At 41.1% G+C, this 15,157-nt stretch overlaps 1 protein-coding gene across 1 annotated transcript in view; it reads left to right on the top strand.

Moving 5' to 3' along the window:
- The first annotated feature begins 413 nt into the window (after positions 1 to 413).
- Positions 414 to 15,157, top strand: part of hmcn2 (hemicentin 2) — a 61,482-nt gene continuing 46,738 nt past the window's right edge. Inside the window, exons 1-9 of the mRNA XM_028033930.1 lie at positions 414 to 2,746; positions 5,837 to 5,907; positions 6,193 to 6,351; positions 6,903 to 7,025; positions 12,128 to 12,299; positions 13,066 to 13,172; positions 13,264 to 13,384; positions 13,480 to 13,743; positions 13,835 to 13,979. Of these exons, the coding sequence (XP_027889731.1) occupies positions 2,476 to 2,746; positions 5,837 to 5,907; positions 6,193 to 6,351; positions 6,903 to 7,025; positions 12,128 to 12,299; positions 13,066 to 13,172; positions 13,264 to 13,384; positions 13,480 to 13,743; positions 13,835 to 13,979 (1,433 nt within the window). The 5' untranslated portion in view covers positions 414 to 2,475. The remainder of the gene's footprint in view (positions 2,747 to 5,836; positions 5,908 to 6,192; positions 6,352 to 6,902; positions 7,026 to 12,127; positions 12,300 to 13,065; positions 13,173 to 13,263; positions 13,385 to 13,479; positions 13,744 to 13,834; positions 13,980 to 15,157) is intronic.

The following is a 15,157-nucleotide window of genomic DNA, read 5'->3' as shown; positions in this document are numbered from 1 at the left end:
AGCCATCCCATATACCAAATATACTGTACCACAGATATGCTCTGTTGTTGCAAAATTATTGCTGCTGCAACTCAAATGTCACAGCACTTACTTATACTACACTATCCTGATTGTTCTCTTAACTAAGGATATTTGAAACTTTAACTAAAATTTATTTTATTTCCTAAACTATTTTTCTAATAATTATCAGACCACTTCGTAGAGCCATTTCAGCCTTCTAATGTGGAAATAAAAACAAGGCAGTGATGTCATGGCTAAAGTAACGGACTCGGTCCTGATGCAGTTGGAATCTGTGAATCCCAAACAGTTTATCTCGATACATGTGTACATTTGCTTTCAGTTTTTGTGCATTTCAGAGCAGGAGTGCATCAAAAGTGTCATACAAGCATCAAATGTGTGACAAGACTTGGATGTTCCAGCAAATCACCCTTATTTCCTTACACTTAGACCCACCTAAGGTGTTTATCTATTCACTGATGTGAGCATCAGTGAATGATGTGAGTGTGAGAAGCTTTGAACTGAGTTATTGTACACTAAAAATAGCTTATTTTGATCCACTTCATTTTGCGAAAAGTAAAAAAAAAAAAAAAAGATTCTTCCTTTTTTCCTGGAAATATATATATATAAAAAATCTTATTTTCAAGAGCTAAATATATAGTTGCACATTTACTGATGGATATACACAGTCATGTGAAAACAAATCCTCTAAATATTCAGCTCCTTATTTTTTTTTCAGGAAAACAAGTTGCTTTAAATAAATGTAAAGAACAAGATTATCTATGTCTAAAAATGTTTTCTAACAGTAAAAATGTTAGTTTAAGTCTAAGTCTAAAAGTCTAAGTCTAGTAAAAATGTTAGGACACCCTAACATTAGTCTCGTCCAGTTTAAAGCGGTTCATTCCTGCTTCAGTTTTTGTGTTATTACAGATGGGCACATATGTCCTTTGGTACATGTCAGAATGCAAGGTGGATTCTATGAGGGTGAGCTGGGCCAGTCCTGCTGCAGCAAATCATACCCAAATCATAACTCTTCCAGCCTCACAGTTGGCATTAGGTTATTTTCCTGCAATGTTGTATTTTTTTCTGGTGTCCAAATATACAGTTTTAGACTCCTCTAGGTCTGAAGAACATTTTTGTTTTAGCAGTCCTGGTCTTGTCCACATTCTCTAAAGGAAATGTTAGACTCCACCTACCTCTCTTTCTTATTGTGCAAAAGTGGCAGTTGTCGTTTTGGACACTTATGTTAACATCTCAGTCTGCTCATTGGAGGGAACTTACTGGGATGCTCTTGTGGAGTATTTCAACTTTTAAATCCCTTGTCATGCTTCAATTTTCTTTCTAAAGTCGTCAGACAGCTCTTTCAATCTCACTGGCTGCCAGTCTGAAGAACACCAACGTAAATGTCTGACTTTCAGACCCTCCTTCAAAATGTCTGTGTGTGATTCTTAGCCATTTTACGTGCAAATAAATGTGGAGGTGTCCAAAATTGGCATTTTACTGATGAATATAAAAGGCATTTTCTTTAGTTTTTGCTGGAATTTCTTAATATTTGGCAATATATGTCCAGCCTGCAGAAAGTTCTTCTAATTATTTCCACTTCTTTATATTTACATTTTAAATGTACTTATATAAATAGCTATTCATTTATTATGTGAAGCACAAGACTATTGAACAGATTGTTTTGCTAATTTCTATTAGAACCACCACTGATTAGCTTGGTAAGTCCTGTCTATTTTTCTTACTAATTAAACTTTTATTTATGTATAAAAACACTGTCGTGATTAATAATCTAGTATTTCTACCTAGATGGAGATGGGAGGACCCTGATATTCCACTCGCCAAGAGGCTACTTCTCAGCGGGGACTACATATAAAATTAGACCGGTGTCAAGCTGAATATAAACCCCGGTTATTTTTAAAAAGGCGGCTGTTACTAAGACAATGTTGTCAACGAGTTCAATACACAGACTGCAGACCCACTCGCAATGCCCGGAAATCTGTTTAAAACCGTGTCACAAGGGGCCCCCACGCGATTCATGGAGCAAATCAAACTGAATGTTGGATTGTTTAAGCCAGTGGGGTCGTGTTACACACACGCGGAGGAAAAAAAAAGAAAAAAAAAAGCAGGTTGGGTCTTGCGAACTTTTTAATGCCATCTCCGCCCCCGGTTTGGAGCGTCAGAGCACCAGCTCTCCTAGGGTTCTCCAGCGCACAGCCAGTCCTCGCGCTCCTCCAAACTTTACGCACGGATGTTCTGCTGTTCGGATGTTCTGAAGTTGTTCAAACCCGATTTCGATGCGTTTCAGCGGAGCCGTGGTGTTCCAGAGAACTTTTCTATCTACCTGGAGCCGCCCCACGGCCATTTAAGTAGTTTTTCCCTCCTTCATGTGCTTTCTTCGCTTTATTTATTATTTTTATTCTGGTGGACAAATGCTGTAAATTTTGGAGGAATAATAATATATATATTTTTTTAGAAATGTTCGGTTCCTTATTGAAGTGCCTTGTCTTGGCGCTCCTTGTCAGCGTGCACAGACTCTTGGCAGACTCCTTGGTACTCCCCCGGTTTGAGGAGGTAGATGAGCCCAGTGACAGCGCCTCGACGCTGGCCTTTGTGTTCGATGTTACCGGCTCGATGTACGACGATCTGAAGCAGGTGATTGAAGGGGCCTCACGGATCCTGGAAAAGACGCTCAGCCGCAGGACCAGACCAATCAAAAATTTTGTCCTGGTCCCCTTCCACGACCCAGGTACGGTCTAATCAGACACAAATCGGTTCCAGAAAGCTGCAAAGACTTCACATGTTTATTTCCTACATTGTCCCAACTAACAAGCCTTGCAAAAGTATTAAAACCCATTCAACCTTTTAAGGTTCTGCTACAGCCAAGAACTTCAATGTATTTTGATTAGATTTTATGTGACAGATAATTTGAATTTAAAGCGCAGTTATGTCTTCTTTCACCTGAACCTTTACATCATAACCTGTAACGTCACCTATTCAAATTGAGCATCCTCAGAAAACATTTTGTTGAGCCACATTTTTGCAGATTTACTTGTTGTCTCTGCTTTGCACATCTAGAAAGTGAAACTTCTGCTTAACAACTTAAGCTCAGACAGATTAGATGGAAAGCATATGTGAACAGGAATTTCCAATCTCACAGATTCTTAACTAGACGTCTGGACCTTCACTGGGTAATTCCAACACATAAATATGGTTTGATCTAAGCCGTTTCATTGTAGCTCCGGCTGCGTGTTTAGAGTTGTCGTCTTAGAACGTGAACTCCTGCCCCTGTTGTAAATCTTTTGCAGCATCTGAGAGATTTTTCTACATCTTCTCATCAGCTCCAAAGAGTTTTGGCTTCCCCATAGGATGACGCTGCCACCACTCTGCCCCATGAAGGCGATTGCGTCCATGTAGCCACACTATGTGTGAATGGAGGCCAAAAAAGTTGAATTTTGTTCTCCTTTTCCTGCATTTTTGTTGTGTACCCTACATGGCTTGTGGCAAAGTTCATACATTTGTTTTATGCGTTTCTTCTTGGGGGACAACTAGCGGATGAACATCTAGCGGTTATTGTATCGACAGACTCTCACACCTGAGCCAAAGTTCTCTGCTGCTCCTCCAGACTCACCTTGCACCTCTCAGCTGTTTGTATTGGTTGATTCTTTTTATTTCCATAAAATTAATTAGGTGGATTGAACAGATCTTTTTATCGCTGACCTGTCTGATGGTTGCTCTATTTACTAAGCATCCTGAAGCCAGTTGGTTGGAGTCGATTGTATTAGTTAAAGGAGGCCAAATCTAAATACATGCAACACTTTTCAGATATTTATTTGCAAAGAACTTTACATGTTTGCATCACTTTGTGCTAGTATGTCAAAGTCATTTCCATTTTAAGCCACATCAAGTTCATGAAAGTCCTTAAAGGGCCAGTTGTGGTTGAATGTATTAATGAAACTATCTATTAAATGGTTAAAATATTAACTTTGTCATTGAGTTTTTATTAAATGTAAATAATATTGGACATCTTTAATGTTCAATTGTATAGTTCTGAATTGATGTAGTTTGGCACTTTACAAATAAGAAGACTCACTTGACAGATAAAGCAATATTGAGGCACAGAGCTGTTACCTTGAAGTTTTGTCAGTGTGGCTCTCTAGAGCCTTGAGGGCCAAGCGAATAGCTATGGCGGACCAGATTTGGCCCGCGGGCGTTGAGTTTGACACATGCGTTCTATCTCATAAAATCCCCATGAAATACATCGAAGTTTATGGCTACAATAGGTCAAAGTGTAGAAAAGTTTAACAGTCACAAATACTTTGAAAGACACAATATAGTCAGTTTTGGCTCAAATTCTTCTACCACAATGTCAGCCAACTTAACATAGTAGAATACCTTAAATTTCCTGTTATCTAGTTGTTGCAGCATATTTAAAGCTTCAGACATGAAAAGTGTGAACTTTGTAGAGCAGCCTATATATTCAGAAGTAGGCAGCACATTAAAACCCCAACAAGCAAGCCGTGGAGCAGGAAAGCCGGAGTTCTGTAGAGTAACAGGTAAGCGTCTTCCCCTACCAGCATCTGTCCTCTTTTTGGAAAAGCTTCAGCTTGAAAATAAGAGTCCTCCAGTGGTGTTTGCGCTCTGATGAGAAGCATATGCCGACTGCTTGTGTGTAATTACCCCAGTCGCCCCCCGCACCCCCCTTCTTCTAAGCACACAAACATACATACACACACTTGCTAACCCCTAGTTACCCCCCTCCACACACCAGTCTCCGGAAAACCCTCTCAGCTCCTGCCCCCCTCTCACTCCCCCTGCCCCCAGTTTAGCCAGCCTTGGGGAGAGCACATGGGGGTAGTGGGGGCTAACATCACACATGCTGTCTGTGTTTAATGTGCCCTGCCCTCGGGGACCTTGTAAACCTCCAAGATTGCAAAGAAGCGGCAGCGGCTGACAAACAAAGAGTCGTGACAGTGCTGTCAGTGTTTTACAGGCACCAACAAGGAAGGGGAGGAGGAGGAGGAAGAGTAAGGCAACATGAAAGGCAGCAATACTGGAAAAAAAGATTATGATCGAGTATGAAATATCATCAGCCTGACACACGTCTGCAAGCTCTGATTTTCATGTCAGAGTGGTTCTTTTTGATAGTTGGAATAACAATCGCAAGACAGAACTCGCGAGGCTCCACCCTACCTGATGGGGGTCTTCTTTGTCAGAGAGGCAGCAGCGGTGTTCAATAGGGAGAACAATGTGTTCATTGTGTCACTGCTGATGTTTATTGCTTCACTGACTGACTGCAGAGATTGTCAAAGTGAGCATCAGGCTGTAACTGGCTTTTTGTCCATCATCTTGTGTCTGCCGCTCCTCCAGACCTTTGGGAAGTCGCTCTGATGAAAATGCTGACGGCGGCAGAAAGTGACTGCTCCGTCTTTGTCCATGAGGCTTTGGTCAGATTTCAGTGATTTGTTTAAGGGGAAAAAAATGAATAAACATATTAATTCTGTTAGTACATCAATCCTCTCCTGTGCCCAGTGTGCAAATTAGATCCATGCTGAGCACAACAGGCTTTAGGACATCATTTGGGTCCTTATTAATTAGGCTGCTGGTTATCTGATTTTGTCAATGATCTTAGCAGCTGAGCTAAATAAAGCGGAGTTAATCTTTATTATCACTGCAATATGAACATGCAAAGAGGCAAAACTGGAATCTGCTGAGAGGGGACAACTAAATATTTTCTTCTATTAATTGATATTGAGATGACTTTGTATTTATCTCGAGTGTTCCATATTGTCAAAGATAAAGGTAAATCTCCTCTTGATGACCTTTTTCACCTTTGCAGATATCGGCCCTGTGTCCATCACCACCGACCCGAAGAAGTTCCAGCAGGATCTGCAAGAGTTGTTTGTCCAGGTGGGAAAGAAAACACACAAAGCAGTTGTATTCATTTAGCTCCTCTACACCAACCAAACAAAACAATCAGGTGATTATGGCAAAGAGTAATATCAGGAAAAAGTGGAGATAAGATCAACAGTATTTATTTATTCCAAGAGGAAGTGCTGCTATGTTCATTGATATAACGATTATAATGTGTACGTGTTACAAGATCTGACACGTTCATCCTGAACGTCGGCAACAAAAGTCGGATTCTGACATTATTCTTCATGCAACATGAGTAAATGTGCTTCTGTCAAACAGGGTGGGGGCGACTGCCCTGAGATGAGCATAGGAGCTATAAAGAAGGCCTTGGAGGTTTCGCTGCCAGGATCCTTCATCTATGTTTTCACTGATGCCCGGGCCAAAGACTTCCGCCTGAAAAGAGACGTTCTGCGGCTGGTGCAGCTCCGTCAATCACAGGTACTAAGACTGAAAATTTGTTCTGCAATGTGCAGATTTAGAAGAGACATGTGTGTATCTTAAAAAAAATAAAGATCTGGATAATGAGAGATATGTGGTTTTCTTTTTCTTTCAAACGAAAACCTGAAAAGTGTGAGTCAAAACATGGCTGTTTCTACCAGCTTTTCATATCTCTAGAGACAGAAACTTTAGCCCATTCTTCTTTGCAAAATAGCTCAACCTCATTGAGATCGGACAAAGAAATGTCTTGAGTTCAATAAGTTCTGCCACAGATTCTCTACTGGACTTCAGCCTGGACTTTGACTCAGTCATTCTAACCTCAAATTGATCTAAATCATTCACTGTTGGCTGAATTAATTCTTTTCATTAATTTCAACAAACTTCATTTTCCCTGGAGAAGAAACTCATCAGAAATCAAATCACACCTAAGTAAAGGTTTCATCTACTTACATTTTAAAGGCTTATGTGTTTTTTTCCAGGGATTTCAGTTTATCTTTTATGATCTGCCACTTAAAAAAAAACAAAAACCTCCTAACTTTCTGTGTCATCAGGTTGTATTTGTGTTGACCGGAGATTGTGGGGACCGCTCTCAGCCCGGTTACAGGGCGTACGAGGAGATCGCCGCCACCTCCTCAGGACAAATCTTTCACTTGGACAAGCAGCAGGTGAACGAGGTAAGACCGTGACAGAATGGACTCAAGCATCTAATTTTTTCTGTAAATGAATGAGTTGAAGCAACATTGAAGATCACGCATTCTGCAACATTTTGTTCGTCTTTATTCTATTCGTGGAAACATGTTGTCGGGTGCAATGATTTAGCATTACATTCCCTGCTCAGCTCATTAAAATAAGGACTTCATAAACAGAAATCGCTATCAGTTTCTCATTTATGTTTAACTGGTATCTCAATATTCAGCAGCAATAAACTCTCTTTGTCTCTGTCTGTAGAACTGTCTAGCTATAGATTTGTTCCCCACAAAGGAAATGAAGAGTAGAAGGTTACCAAGCACTTTCAGGTAGCTGTGCCCTTCATGCTTTATATAATCATAAAGTGACAGTTACCGTGAAAGGTAGGGTCAGGCTGAGGTCTTGCTGTCCATTTTAGATTAGAAAGACTTTTAAGAGTATTGGTGTGCTGATTTAATGGGGATATATTGCAGTAGAGAGCTGTCCAGTGGTTATGTGAAACACAGTGGAAGTGAATGGAAGTAGCTGAAAGAGAAAGTCAGTATTCTTTTCTCCTCAGAGTTTGAGTATAGTGCAGTAATGTAGGTGTAAAATGTTAATCAGAGGACACTGTCTGTCACCCCATTCATTCTCTGTCACTTAGTTGTTTGGTTTTATAAAGTCTCTTCAAGCTGTGTGGTGTTTGTAAGGAAAGTCAGAATACTGATAATTTCTTTTTAATTAGCTCAGACACTGAGAAAAAAAAGCTTTTGCTGCAGCTAATTATTGAGGGAAAACATGCTGGGGGGAGGTTTGGACAGATCATGCTGTTAATCATAGCTAAATTTTTGGAAAAGGTAACGCTGCTTCCGCCATCATTTCGGTGTTGTCCATATGAGATCACACATCCATTCAACACATTCCAATTAGAATGACTTGTTTTGACCAAGAAAACAGCCTGTCTCCTGTTTGCAGCAGACAGTGGTGCTCTGCAGTTCCAGGTGACATGTTGTCATCCACTTACGGTTGCCATATTCTGTTTTAGGGACGCGTGGCTCCAAATTCTCTTTTTTTGTGTCAGGCAAATGTGTACATATCCACTTTAATTATATTTTGGGAATAAAACTAACAGAGGAATGTTCAGAAGTGAAGCCAGTATAGCCTCAAGCTGCTTAGGAACATTTCCTGTAGCCCATTTTGGTTTTAATAAAAAAAATAAAAAAAAGAAGCAATAAAACTAGTTCGTTTTTGTTAGCTTTATTGTGAACCCATAAAAAATGGAAACCTAATATTTTTGCCTGCATTTTCTTTTTGTTGAACAAAATGTGTCAGCTTAAATGTAATGCAATCTTGCCATCTGGTAGTTACACGGCTATTCATAGCTGCATCAATTTTCACCAGGGTTGTCCAAGCTTTCCATGCTGTTTTATTTACTTCCCGGTCTGGAGAAGAGCAGCAGCAGCAGAACAGGCACAGAGCCTATCAGACTGCTGCAACAGCAATTTCATTCAGTCTAATCAAACGATATAAAAACTTCCAGTTCATACAATATAAAAGGGATTCTTTTATATCGGAAGGAGCTTGTAACAGAAGCCACCCCCCGTCCCCCTGACCCTCCCTGTTCTCTGGGGCCAAAAACAACTGGGGCTCACTTCCCAGTCAGACGTAAAAGAAGCCAGAGTTTCCTCTGGAAGAGACACTGGTATCCTGGATGTCAACACAGGAGATGGCTGGGTAGCGCTGTGCTGGAGCCAGAAGTTCTGGATACTGGTGGCCCACTGAACCTGTGAACTCTCCAGTGTTTGTGTGTGTGTACGTGTGCATGTGTGGGTCTGCTTCCTGTCAGCTCCTGCTTGTATGTATAGCATACATTCGCCTGCGTGTGGGGCAGCTCGTTTCATTATCACACCATAATCCTGCCAGCTGTTTAAAGAGAGCCTGATTGTGAGTTTTTTGTGATGGGAGTATTAGGAGGGTGGGTCCAATCTCATTCTAACACCCCACCTCCAGACAGCTAACTTTTGACTGTTGCAAGTATTGAAGCAGATCTTCGGTGTATGGTTACACGCTTGCGTGTACTTGTTTTATTTTCTTGAATCCGTTTTGATTACACTTCTTGTGTGGCACGCATTTTTAGAAAATGTTGCAAATCTTTTAATCCCTAAAAACCTCAAAAGTGCTACCATCCTGACCAAAACATTCTCCCTTAATAACATTTTAATAATGTGCACCCAAATGACAGATATAGAGTCCTTTTTTTTCTGTGTGCAGAGAGGAAGTTAATACAGAGCACTTATGTTACTCTCTAATCCCAGGATACGCTCTGTAATGGTTTTGCTCGTTCCAACGCAGCTGCTTAGTGGCATTGACTCAGTGTCCTCACACTACAGCTCCCTCTACTCTCGATATAACACAGCCTTTACGTTTGATTGGTTGGGATCTGAGAGAGAATGTACATACGGGGAGAAAAAGCTCATATTGCTATGATGGAGTGTGAGATGTACATTTTATAATACTCTTTAAAATTCTGCTTATACACAAAGGCTTTGACTTTTAATTGATTATTTCCGGGCTTCCAGGTAACTAAAACTGAACACTTCAATACATTTTATTTAGATTTTATGTAATAGTCAACAGAAACTAGTGCATAATTATAAGGAAAAGAAAAGCATTACATAGTTTTCATGTCTCTTTACAAAAAAATCTCTGCAAAGTGTGTTATCCATATAGTATATTCAATCTCCTTCACTCTGAAGCCACTAAACGGAACCTTAGCTAAGTAAAGAATCCAGATAATTTAATTAAAAAAACCAAAGAATACAGCAGACATGTCAGAGAATGTTCTGGAGAAGCTGAAAGCAGGGTTAGATGATTTTAAAAAATCCAAAACTTGTCATGGAGTAACTTATTAAGACATAGGGAACCACTCAAACTCCTAGACGCATGGTAACTCTGGAGGAGCTGCAGAGATCCACAGCTAGGATAGAATAATCTGTTAATAGTACCACCAAAAAAAAAAAAAGATGTAGACTTTTCAAATCTTGACTGAATGGAAGGAAACTACAAATACATATTTAAACACAAGAAAATAATGATTGACATTAAAATAGCCAATGATTTGCCATCAAATCAGCAATCAAGTGGTCGGATTTGATTTCATTAACAAGATTTGGTTGATGGATTTGTGTTTTTCCAAGGAGAAAGGTGCGCATATTTGCGTGTACTGTTGCCCTTCTGGTTTCCTCATCATGTGGATTCAGTAGTGAGTCAAGGGGGTGGTAATCGTTCTCATGCATAAAATGAAATGTAGGTAACATCCACTCTTAAGTCTGAGCTGTCTCTCTCTAGCTGGCCCCCACCGGGAAAGGAGCAGGGGCTCCATCTGGTGCGGCCCACTCTTATTTGTAGCGGGACATTTCACAGCAAATGTCTGCGGTTGCGGTGTTTAAACCTGGGTAAAGACTAAACTGACCCCTGCCCACCGGGACGTCTGGAGTCAGGCTTCCTAACCGCAGCGTGGATACATATTTTTTTCTCATATGTGGATGAGTCAGGGTGGTGGGGGCAATCCAGCAGAACTGCAGCATGTGCTTACCTCTCCTTCCCTGACTCATCTGTTGAGCTGCTTTGACTAACAGAGGGGAGTCCTTCCTGTAGGCCCGCTCATCTGAGACTCGCGGGATGAGGTTACGCAGGACGTGTGATCTTTTGCCTTCCCGGCGTTTGAGACGGGGAGAGGCCGCGGAGCCCCACCGTGGCCTGGACAGCGAGTCGTCCCATCTCTGGGCTTCTCTTCCTTTTATCCAAGCCCTGAGCAGATTAAAACCGACTCCTCCCTACGGTCTTGACTTGAACCAGGAGCGGTCGCCGTCCGTCCTGAGGCAGATGTAGGACTCTCGGTTTGCAGTTTCCTGCTCTGCTGGCGATGACTGCACATGTGGCAGTCATTACAGCTGTTTCCCGTTTTCAAAGAGAGACCAGCTGCTGTCAGCAGTCAATTGAAACGACATAGAGGAGAAAAAAAAAATAAAGTAGAGATTTGATGATTGCATTTAAAAATTTGTTCTAATCTTCTGTAGGTTTTAAACTTCCTAAAAGATATTTCTGGAAATAACGTGGCTTTCGACATAAAAACATGCCTGTGAGGTTAAAATAAACACCAGACATCAGTTGCTTGTTAAGCTTTCAGAAGATGGAAGAGTTTTGGTCTGTTGTGGCCAATGAAAGGAGACACTGGGAAATGTCTCTGGCTTCTGTTTTCATTTCTGGGGAAAACAAGAAGAAAACTGGGAAAATTTGGGAAGCAATACCATCACAATTACTACACATAGAGAGTAAAACAGCTGTCAAAATTGAAAGTCTATAATGTCAGATGTGTCTCCTGAGAGCTGCTGAGTGAATTGATATGCTGAGTAATTACTGCTTTTACCATTAGGTACAATCAACCTGTCCGTGGTCATTTCAGTTTTTGGATAATTTTCACTCTGCGCGTTGGGATGACTAAGTGAGCCGAGTGTGTCACCACCTGACCGAATCTTTCCCTTTAAATTTAATGGATTCCCTGGAAAAGTGGGGGGAAAAGTGGGTTACAGTCACCTCTGTTTCTGTTATCTTTAGTCAGGTTGTTCCAAGGAAAAACAATTTAAAAAATCATTTCAATATGCAAGTTTGGTTCTAAAACACAGCCAGCACTGCCACCCCCAGATCCAGCTATGCTTTTCTGTTCCGAGCAGGAAGCTGTGATTCATTGAAGCCGGAGAAAGACTACTGTCTGAAAAACTTCCACTGTGAGAGACGCTCTTCTGGGAATATATGCTTGAGAGTGCAGAAAACTGTATGTTATCAGTTTGACAGCTGAGACGTTTCACTTGTCGTTTGTTTAGGCAAAAACCTCTCTCTGGAATACTTTAGCGATGAAAGCAAAGTCTAAAGACAAAGAGCAGGGAAGGGAAGGCGTGCCAGGAAAAGTCCTTCCGGTTCCTGCGCTTTGTATTCTAAGTTAAGAAGGGAGACCTTTGGTTAGCCGGATGATGAGCATCTCTCTTTGCACTTAAGGGTTTTTTTTGTTGTTGTTTTTGGTCGTAATATTCTGTTTTTCCTCTCCTCTCAGGTTTTAAAGTGGGTGGAAGAGACGGTTCAGGCCATGAAAGTCCACCTGCTGTCCTCTAACCACGACAGTGCCCAGGAAAACAAGTGGGAAGTGCCCTTTGACCCCAGTCTCAGGGAGGTCACCGTCTCACTCAGCGGACCGGCGCCACAAATCGAGCTCAGCGACCCCTATGGTTGTTACACAGTTTGCTTCCTCCCATCTTTTCTTGTGCGTTCACAGAATCATGAGTGACTCTTAAAATTTCAATACACATTTTCCTGTGGCTTAATATTGACAATGACGTAAAAATGCAAGTTTGCATTCTAAGACAAACTTGAAACATTCATTTTTTAAAGAACACTTAACTGGAAGAAAAATAATAAATAAAAAAGAAATAACCGCCCACAAACGAAACCATGAATTACGTGGAATACGAAGTCTCTGTAAACAAAATCGCCTTTCAAAAAAATTAATAATCAGAATGAAAATTACTGAGTTAATTTGATATGTTATCAATTGATTGTTTATTTTGAATGTCTTAATCTCAGCGTCTCACAGAGTACTGTTCAATCCATTTTCCAAAAATGAAACAATCCTATCAAGACATGTTCATTCCTTCACCTACATGCCAGGAAAGGTGATCAATAATCAGAAACCAGCCAAAAAAACAATGGTCACTCTTTAGAGGAGCTGCAAAGATCCACAACTAAAACTGAGAGAGGAAAATATTAGATGTGCATTCCACAAAAATGGCTTTTATTAAAGAGTGGGAAGAGGACACCATTGTTGAAGTAAGCCAGAAGAAGCCTAGTTTGTAGTTTGCCTTAAGCCATGTAGGGGACACAGCATACTTTTGGAAGAAGATCCTCTTGTCAGATGAGCTTAAAACATAACTTTTTGGCCTGCATTCAGACGCTACGTTTGGCAGAATAAGCTCTGTTTTTGCCTTTTTCCCCAAGGGCGAGTTGTTGGTGTTGAGCAGGGACTTAAGGAACTGTTGAATATTCCCAACTCGGCTCGTGTCATCAACCTGAAGTTTCCCCAACCTGGATTCTGGAAACTCAAGGTACTTTGTCTTGAGAAAAATGGATACAAAATTTATTCTTTGGTTTCTTCGAGAGTTAGTTAACTAAACTCTGCCATATTACTTTTTAAAGGTGAGCTGCAGTGGGCGCCATACTCTGAGGGTCACAGGGGTCAGCAGTCTAGGTTTCCGGGCTGGCTTTTCGACTTTGCCTGTCTCAGAGTTCACCCACACCAGAGAGAGACCAATCAAAGGTGCTGACAGACTTCTATTAGCGTTTACATTTTTATCTAAAGGAGAAAGTGTGTTGAAGATAATTGCCACCTGATATTTCCTTCTCCCCCCCCAGGACTTCCAGCTCATGTCATGCTAAAATGTACCGGCCTGAAGCCGCCAGGTTACCTGAGCCAGGTGGAGCTCATGTCTGCCTCGGGACGCTCCTTACGCACCATCCCCGTATCTCTGCCCTCTGACCTCGGCCAACAAGGGTTATGGACTCTCCCGGATTTCCGCACCCCACCGCAGAGCTTCTTCATCAAGGCAACGGGCAATGACGAATCAGGCTTCCGCTTCCAGAGACTGTCAAGTGTTTCCTACACCAACATCATTCCAGGCAAGGCCACAATCAGCAATCTTTCACCAAAGTCAACACTTCATCCATCTGTCCTGTGACCTTTTAACCTTTTGTTTCCTCCTTCCTGTAGATCCCCCAGCTGTGAGAATGCCTGATGTGGTAAGGGGCGTTTACATGCAGCCTGCCACCATTGGCTGTTCAGTGCAGAGTGACATTCCCTACAGGCTGAGATTCACCAGAAGTGGGATCACACTGGGAGAGGAGAAGCATTTTCAGTGAGTCCCCTTTACCCCTTCCACCTTGTTTTTCTGATGCTTTTTTGCAGAATTTGGTTTAACTTTCAGTCAGGTTCCTTCAGACGCGGCGCCTTCAAGCACGCATGACCCTTTTCGTCGCTAATTAAGTTGCTCCCTACTATCCCCGGTGAGCACGGCTGCAAGGCATTATAATTGCCTGACTCTTGCATTTTATTGGCTCATCTGTCAAGAATCAAGCCTACACAGCCCCTTTTTTGTGTTTTGGAGAACATTACATATTCGATTGTGTCATCATAAAAAAATGAAAGCTTCTATTTTTTTCTGTCTGTTGATAATTGGCTTTAAATTACATTTATAAAATATTTGTACATTTATTACATTTGAGTATTTTGGTGAAATATATCTGGATTATCCACAGTTGGCTTAAAGCCTGCGGCTTAAAATCTAGTTTCACTTGACGTAGGCTCACTCTCCACAGACTCAACTCAGACTTCACCTTCATGGTCAATTTTTATCTCATGCAATCAAACATAAGCCAGTAAGCGTAAGTCATGTGAGTACATGGTTCATGCTTTCAGCTAAGTTACGGAGTTGTAGAAAAATCTAATGCCATAGTACATCTGTAGTTGTATGTGACATCTTTGTGAAATAATAAACCGCAGTTTACAGGTTTTCTGGGTTTTTTTAAATTTTTTTGGGTGGTTCGAAACCATTTTTTAAACGAAGCTAGTGGGAAGTAAACAAAAATCTAACCTGTGTGCCACATGTTGCCTGATCCGTGGCAGCTCGCATGCTTTTCTTCCTTACTGCCAAGGGCGCCGACAGAAATGGCAGGATGCTTCCAATTTATCAAAACAAAATTGCTCTCATGGTCAGTAAACACCATGGAAATCTTAAAACTTAATTCGTTTTTGGACGAATGGGCGAACAAATAGGCCCATTAATGCCACTGGTAGAGTCTGTCCTCTAAGACATATTTATTCATATTTGCTACATAGTGAAGAAGTGAGGCAATTTATAGGCAGTAACTATGTCAATACAAAGGTACTTATACTTCTTTAAATAAAGCACTTCCTCTTTGATTTATTCAGAAACTCAACATCAACAGATTTTAACTTATTTTTAACCTATATTGTCCTGAAAAAGTATTTGCTCCTTACAACTTACCTCTGTTTTTGCTGGGGGGGGGGTTGTCA

This window comes from Xiphophorus couchianus, chromosome 12 (genome assembly GCF_001444195.1).
Source record: "Xiphophorus couchianus chromosome 12, X_couchianus-1.0, whole genome shotgun sequence".
NCBI lineage: Eukaryota > Metazoa > Chordata > Actinopteri > Cyprinodontiformes > Poeciliidae > Xiphophorus > Xiphophorus couchianus.
Note: the sequence above shows the minus strand (reverse complement) of the source record. Positions and strands in the feature narration are given on the sequence as shown.